The sequence below is a fragment of the Populus trichocarpa genome, chromosome 7, assembly GCF_000002775.5.
Source record: "Populus trichocarpa isolate Nisqually-1 chromosome 7, P.trichocarpa_v4.1, whole genome shotgun sequence".
In the NCBI taxonomy this organism is placed as follows: Eukaryota; Viridiplantae; Streptophyta; class Magnoliopsida; order Malpighiales; family Salicaceae; genus Populus; species Populus trichocarpa.
This window is the reverse complement of record NC_037291.2, coordinates 5,711,002-5,722,979: the sequence shown is the minus strand read 5'-3', so window position 1 is coordinate 5,722,979 and position 11,978 is coordinate 5,711,002. Positions and strand designations below refer to the sequence as shown.

Sequence of the window (11,978 nt, the reverse complement as noted above, 5' to 3'; positions counted from 1 at the left end):
CACAGCATGTCGTTTGGTTGTTCAATACGTCTCACTGTCCATGTCGTTGGAAGATCAAGCCAGGACATCGATCCTAGCGAACATGTCCTTGTTTTGAACGGAGCATGTCTCTGTTTACATTTTATATATTAACCAAAAATCTTATTTTTAAAATTAATAAAAATAACACTTACAAAAACAATACAACCAATAATAATATATAATCAATTAAATTCAACATTATATTTTGTTATTAAATAAAATAATAAAATAAAAATAAATGATTCGCTATCTAGTTTTAAAAAAAGTTATTAATTGTTGGGATAAAAAGACAATGAAAACAATTTAATAGAAAGTAGAATATTAAATAGAAAAAAACATTTGAATCTCATCACTGGTGATATTTTAAGTATTTTTTATTTAAAAATATATCAAATTAATGGTTTTTTAGGATATTTCTTTTAATTTATTTTAACATCTTTATATCACAATTATCCAAAAGATCTGAAATCATAATTTTTTTTTATATATCTTAAGTTCAAACTCACCTTGAAATAAATTTTCAAAAGCAATGCAACCACATTACCAAATCAACATTCTCAAGTAGCTTGTGCATACAAACATCAATTTTGGAGGCATTTTTTTGTACAAAATATTTTAGAGGAAGATATTTTCTTGATTTTCCAAGTTTATTTCATGTAAAATAGTTATAAAAAAATGATCAATATAAAGTATTTCACAATCAACTTATAAAATTTCATAAAATATTTACAGATAATAATTCACTTACAATATCATCCAATTATTTCATCTACTACCATCATTATCTTACCACCACTTCACCACAAAACCGAAACCCCCACCACCACTTTCATTATCTTCATTGTTGTCGCCACCACCAACACCAACAAGTCGCTGCCACCCCTATTACTCCACCACCACCATATCAATACCAACACCACTAGGTCATCAGCACTACCACTACTTCATTACACCATCATCGCTATCATCCTTATTCTCACCTCATCATCACTGCTACCATACTACCTCATCAATATAGCACAATATCATCACTCTATTATCATTATATTTTTAACATCATTTCTTATTAAAATCATTTAAAATGTTTTATAAGAAGATATTTTACAAATAAAAGAGGTTGAGACACTCCAATGATATATTTTTATTTTGATGAAATATAAAATATTTTAGCAAAGAAATAAACATTTATACAAAGCAAACACTCCATTGATATATTTTTTATTTTGGTGAAATATAAAATATTTTATGCAAAGCAAACACATATTTTTATTTTGGTGTGTCTCGACCTCTGTCATTAAGAGAAAAAAGGTTGCAGCCACACAACAATCCTTATAACATAATGACTTGTTTACGGGTCCTGCTAAGTTACAACTCGAATAAAAAAAAAATTAAAATAATCAAGTCATAGAAAATTATTTAGCATTGTTATTAAATTTAGTCTAGCAAGTCAATCTTAAAACCCCCTAACTTGACTTCTTGTCTAGCTCAAGTTTAAAATTAAACCATATTGAAGTTGCCTTGATGTGAACCAATCAACTTGACACATCCCAAGACAATCTGGATGATCTGCAAAAGCGTGATTTGACTTTAAAAAATTCAAGATAATTTTTTTTAATATTAAGATGATGAAAATAGTGAGGCGCACAACATACTTTAAAATAAGTCGAATCCAATGGTGTACAATGACAATATGGTTGTTGGAGCACCTCCCCTTCTTATCTTTTCTCTCTAAACCTCTCTCTAACTTCTCTCTATAGAAGTTCACAAATGAGCCCCCCTTTTCTTTTTTGAAGAAGCCAAATGGGTGTAAAACACATTAGAATAAAAGAATATATATATATATATATATATATATATATATATATATATATTAGAAAGTACGGAAACCTTATTAATGTGTAGAAATAAATTGTGTATCATTGATAAAATTATTGGATGATAAATAGAAACTGTTTTGATGTTATGTCTATAAAACAATTTATGTCATTTTCATTAATGTTGTGAAGAATATTGGTTAGATCACGATTTAAAATCCTAGGATATTAGAACCTTTGGTTTGTGACTCAATAGACTAACAAAAATATAAAAAATGAGGGAATTTATGTTATGCGGCAGTGATATTAATGACATGATAATAATAATTATATATAAAGATAAAATTCCTCCTGAGACAAGTTTGGCATCAAATGGTTGAAATAGATGATCGAGATATAGCTGTTATTACGATAGTAAGGTTAGCTCTGGCAATAGCATAAGAACTGGTTTTGAAGATATTTGCACATGGAAAAAGGTACGAGGAGTTTCAAGGGAAGACAAACTGTCATTGCCAACATATACTCTTGAAAGTGTTAAGGATATAGTCTGTGATTTTATTATGTTGGTTAAACTGGATAACAAACATGTACATGGTTGCTCTGAGAAAAAAGTATGTCCTAGAGAGATGTAATAATGGATAATTCACCTGGTCTCCATTGATAAGTGGAACTATGCTCTATTACAAGTTGGGGATCAATGTGAGATGAGCAGGAAAACAATGAGATAGAGTAGAAGAAGGAAGGCTTTGAAGCCAGGAAATAGCATAAGTAATTATGATGACATAAAAGTGATTATAGGGAGGATAAAAGAAGCCTAAGTTTAATGTCATCATGTCCAAGCAAGGATCTAAATTTCGAGGATGAATTCTTTTAAAGAAAGAAAGAATATAAATCTCTAGATAAATATAGGAATGATGGTATTAAGATTCTGACGAGTAATGAAAACTTGAGATGGAAGAAATGAATAATTAATTAAAATAATAATAAATATGATAAATAATAAAGAGGATGACCGCTATAAATAAATTTAAGGGTATTATTGAAGTTGAAAAGAGATTTATGAATTTTGAGTTCGAAGTTAATAACGTCGAAGAAATCGATAATGAGTTTTTATGGATAAAATAAAAAAATAAATCAAAATAAATATATTTTAAAATAAGAAAATGGTGTCAAGAATTTAATGGAATGATTAATACTAACCATGCAAAGAAAGAATAACAAAATTCAGATTTTTAATGTAAAAACTCGATCAAAACTTTTTTCTAGTGAAAATAAAAGAATTTATTTAATCCATAATAGGGTATAAATTAATTAAGGAAAAGGAATAAGGCAAAATGGGAAATATAAGATAAATGGGGTCAGTATATAATTCATAAAAACTTGACGAAATATAAGATAAATGGGGTCAATATATAATTAATAAAAACTTGACTATAAATGTCTCTTTGGCCGACAGTTTTCTACATAAAGCAATAAACGAAGAAGTGTTATGTGGGGCTTAATTGTTTTTTTATCTCAAAGATGGTCCTTTCCAACCTCTACATTTAGAGTGTCATTTTTTAAAAGATGAGAATCATAGTGGTCGATTTTAAATTTCTTGGTTTAAAATATTTCTGAGTTGGCTAGAGTACTTAAATACAGTGAATGGCTAGCTTTCCAAGCATATGCTCGTATATATATATATCTTGGCTCCCCAAGCTAGAATTTCTAGGTCTACCCATGAGGCTAGGTGATCGTTAAGCTTCTATTCCAGATACTCATTCAACAAGTTTGGAATGTTTCTCTTTTAAACTCCTTTTCTTTTTCCTTGGTTTTGCTATGCGTAGAAGAATATGCCTGCAAGGCTATCTGTTGGCTTAAGACAACAATTAGCTAGCACAGGAAATCTGCTAGTTATAACTATTTATTAGTTAATCATATAGTATCAAACAAATGTGGAGTGTAACACATCGCTGCTTGTAATATATATAAATATAAAAAAACATTATACTTTCATGAAAATGCATTGCTAGAATCTCATCATCTAAATGAATAGATTCCTATTTTATCTATGGCAACTCTACTGCAGTGGAAAAACACAAGCCTGTCATTGTCATTGTTGTTGCGTCCCAATTATCTCATCAAATCCCCACTGGGCAAAGAAAACCTTCCAAATAATCTGGCATTTTTCTCTTCTTGACGTAGGAAAATAGCCAGTCTGTGGTCACTGGACGTCAACAATTTCTTATGCGATATGAATCTCCTCTCTCTTGCAAGCTAAAAGGTTCTTCTCCCTCTGACACCCGATTTGCATGACAATGAAAGAATTTCTGACTTGTTCATTCTTTTCCGTCGTTTCACTCCCTCGCTTGTAATGGGAAAAAAAGACTAGATATTCCGTGCTGTTGCTTCAATTGAAAAGGAGTCTGTAACCGTAAAAACTATCAGGTAGTTTGATCATCTTCGTAAAAATTTTATGGACATGGTTTTAAGGAGAGGAGCTTTCCTCATCTGAACTTCTATCTTGTCTAACATTAAATCTGTTGAGAACCGGTAGTGAAGCTGTCGCTGATATCCGAAAGGATCTAGCTGAGCCCACCATTGTTCTGTCCTGCATTTTCCCTACTTCCTTGCAGACATGATCCAATACATTTAGGAAATCTCTTACTATCACGAAAATTCTGAACGGGTGAGCTTCCTCCTTAGCTGTATCCCCATGGAAATAATCTGTGACCTCTTTCACCAGTGACAAAGCCTTCCTTTCATCAGACTTAATCCTGCTAATTTCCTCATCAGCGCCTCTTAGAAACAGCTTCATTGAGTGAAAGAATTTCCCCTGCATATCCGGCTTGTCATACTGCAAAACCAATCTGACTTTCTCGAGCCCCATTGCGAGTTTTGAAACATAGCTACTTAATACATCAGAGTCCATTCCAGCTGCCTTTCTTACATTGCTGAGATCTCTACTCAGTCCTGTCACAACCTGCAATCCTTGTTTCCCAAAATCATCCTCCTTCATTTTGGAGAGTGTACTGTCTTGCAATTTCTCATTTGTAGAATCGGTACTTGTGCCTTCAGATCTAATAATTTCCTGGACCACAAAGTGGAGTAATGTTGTTTTCCCATCAGTTCCTTTTATATCTACAAGTTTTAAGAGTGTATCAAGCTTAAATGCTTTAGCATCACCACGATTTGTGCCAACATTCATCCGGTTCCCTGTCCTGAGAACAGCTTCAAGGAGTTTGAGGAATAACCGGCTATTCTTCAATTCCTTACTTGCTGCCTGGTAGATAGGAAGATGTCAGGATTAAGTTCCTAGGAGTTAGTGTACACAGAATTTAAAAGATTTTACATTAGAAAATACAGTGAACCTCATTAGCAGCAACCTTTCAGCCAAAATAATTTAAATGATCTTAGATTAAAAAACAGAGTGAGTTCGGCAGTAAGCTTGGCCAGTATGCATACCTCTAGGGTTTGAAAAGATTTCCTCAAATATTTAACTTCTGTATCAAAATTGGCTCTGTATAGCATCGCCTCAACTCTTTTAAAAGCAAATGGGATATCAAGTACTGTCTTGAGAAATTGTTCTGCAGATCCCAGTTTGGAGATGTCACCACTGTACTCTCGAAGTTTTATTTCTTCCTCCTTGGTTGGGGCCATCTTTACTAGAGTTTCCAAAAGCTCCGCACCCAAGCTTTCTGGGTTGCCTGTTACACCCAAACATGTATCTCATTTATAACGTTAGCAAACTGAACTCAATATATAACAAGGAAAGTTGATACAAGTACAGAACATGCATATGATGGTATGTGATCTTCCTGATATCAATGACGAACAATCTTCCAACCTTTCATATTTATTTTTGAAAAATACCCTGGGTCTCAATTTTTTGGTGTCCACATGCAAGTTATAGAAGGGAAAGATTGAAGGTGCAACTTGCATAATAGGACATTCACTATTATGTGTCTTTCGATGGCAAAATACACACTTTATTTGTCTATTGATGCATTCATATTTATGCAAATTTGTCATGTGAAACCATGAGGCTTGTATTAGAAGACTATTCACAAGCATTACTTCTTGTTATTTTGTTATCTATAATTCTACATGGAAAATATGTTGAGTTGTGGCTTAAATTAGTGAGTTGGTTTAGGTTAGATTGGTAATTACATGGTGCGGTGTCCTAAACAAGAATTGAATGTGTTGACATATTCTGTTTAGGTAAAGACTTTCCTTGTTGGAGTTGGACTTGAAGTATTTTTCTTAATGAAAGAAGAATTCTTCTCCTAATGAAGGACCTTGTTGCTAGTATAAATAGCTTGTGAAGTGGCTAGTTTACACGTGCCTCCAATATTGATGGCGTGTGAAAACCAAAGAATTAGTACAGCAGCCAAAACCTTTTAACCAAAAGAATTAGAGTGGTATTTTGTTGCAAGTGATTTATTGGAGTTCAGGTTTTCGGTAGTGAGCTATTTAAGTGTGTGCTTGATTAGTGGTTCTAATCCCTAATATTTGATAGTGAAGTTTTGTGGAGTAGGGTTTGCCGAACCAAGTCAAATTTTTGTGTCCCTTTTACTTTGTGTTATTATTTGGTTTGCTTGGATTTTGCACAACAACTAGTACCTAGTTCGAGATTGATTGAAGATTTGTGCAAAACAATTGAAGATGACGAGCGCAAAATTTAAGGTGGGGCCGTTTGATGTGAAGAAGATCCAAGTGTCGAGACCACTCATAATTTGTATTGATCTGAGGAAGGAATTATATAGATTGAAGATGAATGAAGGCATGAATATTCTAGATCACTTGAATAAATTTAATAAATTGATTGTATAATTGATGTGAAGATTGATGGGGAGGATCTAGCCGTGATATTATTAGCATCTCTTCCAAAATCTTATGATGATTTGATGACAACATTGTTGGTTGGGAAAGAGACGACTAATGTGGAGGATATCACTGCTATGCTATTAAATAGTAAGATATTTAAAAAGCTTAGTAGTGGCAACAAAGGTAGAGCTTGTGTGATGAACTTTGATCATGGTGATGAAAATACATTACGAAGAACTAATTGTGATAGAATTAAGTCAAGATCAAGATCAAAACCAAGAGTGGATTATAGTAATAAGGAGTATTATTACTATCATAGGAAAGGTCATATCCAATTTTATTGTAGGAGGTTGAAGAGTGATCTAAAAGAATTTAAGGAAAAGAAGAAGAAGAGTTGTGAGGAGCATGTAGATGTAGCTTCTACTGCGGTTGGTGAAGTACATGATGATGATCTCCTCAAGGTAAGGATTCGTTGAAGGATTCATGGATTTTAGACTTTGCTTACTCTTTTCATGTTTCGTGCTACTAAGGATTGTTTTAGTAGTTAAGAAATTTATGGTGGAGAATCCATTGCGTTGGTGGATAATCATGAAGTAGAAGTTGTTGGAATTGGTAAAGTGAAAAAAAAAGATGCATGATGGTATATAATGAATACATTTGATGACATTAGGCACATGCCAAATCTTTAAAAGAATTTGATTTCATTTGAAATACTTGTAAAAAAAGATGCATGATGGTCTAATGAATACATTTGATGACATTAGGCACATGCCAAATCTTTAAAAGAATTTGATTTCATTTGAAATACTTGACTCACGTGGTTATAAGCATTTTGTTGAAGGTGGAGTTACGAGAGTTAGTCGCGGTTCTTTGGCAATGACAAAAGGAAAATTGATGTGTAATGATTTGTATAAGTTGATAGGAACTGCAGTTCAAGGTGGAGCATGCAATGAAGCGTGTAGTGAAGTAAATGAAATGCATTGTTCAGTTGCATCCAAGAAGAGAGTTAGTTTTATTTTGATAGATAGTTGTAAAGAAGATTTTCATTCGAAGAAATATGCAAGATAAAAACAAGTGTAGGTGAAGAAGAGAGGAGTTGCATACTTCACGAAAACAAGATCGATGATTTGTCACAATTAAAGCCAAGGTGGAGATTGTTGAGCTGTGGTTTAAATTGGTGATTTGGTTTGTTAGATTGGTAATTGCATGGTGTGGTGTCCTAAACAAGAATGAAATATCTTGACATATTCTATTTAGGAAAAGACTTTCCCTGTTGGAGTCGGACTTGATATTTTTCTTAATGAAAGAAGAATTCTTCTTCTATTGAAGGACCTTGTTGCTAGTATAAATAGCATGTGTAGTGGCTAGTTTATGCATGCCTCCAATATTGATGGTGTGTGGTGGCAACAAAAGAAATAGTGCAATAGCCAAAAGTATTAGTGTGGTATTTTGTTGTGAGTGATTTCTTGGTTGTCATTTGGGTTTTGATATTTTGAGTGCGTGCTTGATCAGTGGTTGCAATCCTCAATATTTGATAGTGAAGTTTTGTGGAGTAGGCTTTGCCGAACCACATCAAATTTGTGTGTCCCTTTTATTTTGTGTTATTATATGGTTTGCTTGGGCTTTGCACAACAAAATGTAATGGCTAAGCTGATATCTAGCTCAAGTGTATTTACGACAGAATTTTGGGAAGTCATCAAAGTTACCAATTCTAAAGTGGCAGCATGTGTTAAAACATCTAAAGAAGCATATTGTATTTCTTCTGGTGCTGTAATGGAGGTCTTTGGGCAGTATTACTTGGAAATATTTACCTATTCTAGCTTCCAACTAGTGATTAACATTTAATACATTCTCTTCAGAACTACACAGTTGCCGAAGTCTCACCTAGTTCTGATGAGGAAAGTGCTTGAGATTTCCATGTAATGTCCATGGGTGATGACTGGAAATAAGGTGTCGGAAGCTTAGAGCCTAACATAGAGTTTGGTGAGGAGAAAAGGGAGAGACAAAATCAAGTTTCAGGACTTCTTTCCTTGTTTTTGGTTCAGAATTGAGAGGAAAGGGAAGAAATAATGGAAGCAATTTACAACATAGGTGAGATTCGAGGGAGGGACTCTGTGAGGCGAGTTTGTAGAACAGTTTAAACATAAGGTGTTCCCTCTTAATTAGTCTTTAAAGTATTTTCCTCAGAAGTTTCTCTACTTTTCCTGGAAAAACTAACAGGAAACCAACAAAAGCTTGCTACATGTCACTTTCCTTCCTCTTACGAAAAGTTAACTTGGTGTTTTTCGATCCAACAACCTCTTGGGACTTGCCTATAATGCATGTTTCTAGGTCTTTCACGAGTTTCTTTTCTAAAGTTTTCCCTTTTCTTTCCTTCTTTTTTTTTTTGGTAGCAATTATTTTTTAGGACAACTAACATAATGATGTATGTGGTGTGTGTAACACTGCTTAAATTTCTACTCCATTGCTTTCAGCTGCAATCATGGTATCTTCCGATTTAAGCACTTCAACCATAACTACTGCATTCAACCCAGTCCTTTCTTTCAGCTTTTGGGCATACACCTAGATACATTTAATCACCCTAAGCTCATAACAATCTGCTTATGTGTCAGAATTTTGAAATGAATAAAAAACTAAACATGAAAATATGTTTTTCTTCCCGAAGCAGTCAGGAAAATGCCTGCACTGTGATACTAATATGGGCTAGCTGCTCACTCTAGCACCAGGCACTGTGATACTAATGACTGCGCAATAAAATATAGCAGCACATGACTTTCGGCATGAAAAATTAGGTTCATAGGTCAGCAAAATGCAGTAGCCCATATTTAGCAATATGGGCATCTATTGTTGGTTTTGTGGAGCTCTCCCTACCTCAGTTCTTCTGGTCTCATAAATTACTAGTTTCGAGCAAAAAGCAAGAGATCAGTATTTTGGTTCTTTTTTTGTTTATTAGCATTTCGTTATCTTCTTATCAGGCTGTGAAAATGATCAAAGACAGAAAAGAACAATATCGCATACCATCCAAAAGAGCTTCAGACACTTCATCTCGTGTCACGTTCAGTGCTCGTAACAGTATCGCTATGTTCTGCGACTTCTTTGGATCCAACACTCTGTTTTCATGCTCAGCAGGAGGCAGAACCGATTTTCTTGTAGCTTCTTTTGGTACCGAATTCGCAGAATTACAGCCAAAAAGACTCTCCATCATGTCCTCATTTAATCTAACAAGAAACGTAGTGACCAAATGATCGTAAATTTTATAAAAGAATAATTTGGTGAAGGGAATTACTGCTAAACTTCACTTACTGAAATGAGCTGGATTTAAGCTGATCCCACACTGTGGCTCGGTCTGAGGATGCCCGCACTTTGTCCCAATGCAGAGGCTTTAACTTGGGCTTTTCTCCATCATTGTCATCTGCATCATTCCTCTCTGAGGAACTGGCTCCTTTATTAACTTCCTCGGTAGTTTTTGTTATTCCGGTCTTCAAAATGGCTTTGGGACTAGAAGCTGAGGGCTTTTGCTTCGCCATTACTGTTGCAGGCATCGAAGAAACAACCAATGTTTTAGCTGTTTCTAAAGATCCTATCTTTCTTGATGTTGACAGTGGAGCCGGAGCCGGAGGCGGAGGAGGTGGAGGTGGAGGTGGAGGTGGAGGTGGAATTTTACTTGACTGATGATTGTATATGGATCGAAGAAGTTCCATATTCGGTGGTGGTGGTGGGACTGGAAATTTTGGCCTTTTAGAAAAATATGAAGTTGTTGACTCAAGAACCTGGACTTTATCCTGATGCGGCAATGGCGGTGGTGGTGGAGGCGGCGGTGGTGCTAATGATGGCTGCTTGATCGAAGGAATTATGACATGCTTCATTTCTGGTGAAGTTATGGAAGAAAATCTTGATTTCGGAGAGGTTCTTTTAGAGTGCGGAACAGAAGTTGTGGCTTGGACACGGACATCATTCCTAGCAGCATTAGCAGGCCGCACCAGAACAGGTGTGTAGTAGGAATCGTCATTGCTAACTGTGGAGCCCTGTGGCGTATAAAAAGCTGTGTCAAGACTCTCCTCATCCGATATTGATGATGTTGGGGATGGAAAATTCTCATTCTCGTATTGAGGAGGAGGAGGAGGAGGTTTAGGTAGCGGTGGTAGTGGCTGCAAATCAGGACTAGGCCTATAATTATCAGATCTTTTGATTGAATTTAGTCTATGATAAGGTGAAGTATTGGCTCCGTTTGTTGTTGTTGTTGTTCCATTTACTTCAGTAGCTGATGCCCTGCTTGGTTCAACAGTTCCTATGTACAGGAAACTTGACGGGGGAACTCTAGATTCATCTGCAAATCTTTGAGAATTGCCTCCGACAAGCTTTTGAGATTCTCTTGGATGCTTAGCCCGGTGTCGGTACAAAAAGAATGCAAGAGCTGACAGCATCCCTAAAGTGACAATCCCAACTGAGATTGCAATTGCCACTTTCTTAGCAGGCTTGGCTGGCTGTGTTGCTGTTGGGATTGGTATGGTCCCGTTGACTGCTGATGCTGGTGGTGGCTGGCCAAGATCTGGGGTTTGCCCATTTGGGACTTCAGGGAAAAAGGGCTGGTCTGGGTTTGCAATAGCTGAGCTATCTGGTGGCGGTGGCGGTGGTTGTGAGTCGGTGGCTGGTGGTGGTGCAGAAGCGACTGGGTATAATGGCTGGTGGAGAATTCTTCGTTGGATGTTAGAGTCTTGAATTATGGTTGCACTTTCGGGTGTTGTCAATGATGATAATACAATCAAAATGAGGCTCAAGTTATGAGCTTTCATGTTGAATTTTTCTGGGTTGCTCTTATTTCTTCTGCAACTCTTTTTGTTTCACTAAATCCATCTCTCCCTTTGCCTTTGGTTTTTGTCTTTGCAAGAATTTTGTGTGCAGAGAGAGAGACAGTGGAAAAGCAAAAAAGAAAAAGAAAAAAAGAGGTTTGAAGTGAGAGATTGTACACCTGTATTGTATCAAGGGAAGCTTCTTTTGGCTGCAAGATCTCGATGCTCCAGATGCTGACGTCACCATGTTACTTTTTTCTTTTTTAATATATATTTTTAACTTAATAATATTTATGTCATTTTCTACGGTGCCTTTCGGAAAATTATTGGTCTTATAATTTGAAGTGAGAGATTTCTCTTATTTTTTGTAGGGTTTTATTTTCTAAATTGTTTAAAAAAACAGGTTGACAGCAACATCGTATCAAGCATGAGTAATTCTGGATTATTATTTGATTTTATAAATAAGTAAAGTAAATCTTTCGTGATAATCTGATAGAATTTATTTAGAATGGATGAAATTCTTGTTGTTTAGTGGAAAATAATTTTT

At 35.2% G+C, this 11,978-nt stretch overlaps 1 protein-coding gene across 1 annotated transcript; it reads right to left on the bottom strand.

Moving 5' to 3' along the window:
- Positions 1-3,703: 3,703 nt before the first annotated feature.
- Positions 3,704-11,610, bottom strand: LOC18101110 (formin-like protein 6). Its single transcript, XM_006380554.3, has 4 exons — positions 9,945-11,610; positions 9,660-9,859; positions 5,280-5,521; positions 3,704-5,097 (listed from the first exon to the last, which is right to left on the bottom strand). Exons 1-4 carry the CDS (start codon positions 11,432-11,434, stop codon positions 4,303-4,305), a joined length of 2,727 nt encoding a protein of 908 aa, XP_006380616.3. The 5' UTR covers positions 11,435-11,610; the 3' UTR covers positions 3,704-4,302.
- Positions 11,611-11,978: the final 368 nt, after the last annotated feature.

Excerpts from the sequence above, each read along its gene's own strand:
- LOC18101110 (XM_006380554.3), bottom strand. The coding sequence starts at position 11,434 with ATGAAAGCTCATAACTTGAGCCTCATTTTGATTGTATTATCATCATTG. Across the intron at positions 5,522-9,659 it reads GTCTGAAGCTCTTTTGGATG|GCAACCCAGAAAGCTTGGGT; the intron begins GTATGCGATATT and ends TGGGTGTAACAG. Across the intron at positions 5,098-5,279 it reads AATCTTTTCAAACCCTAGAG|GCAGCAAGTAAGGAATTGAA; the intron begins GTATGCATACTG and ends CCTATCTACCAG.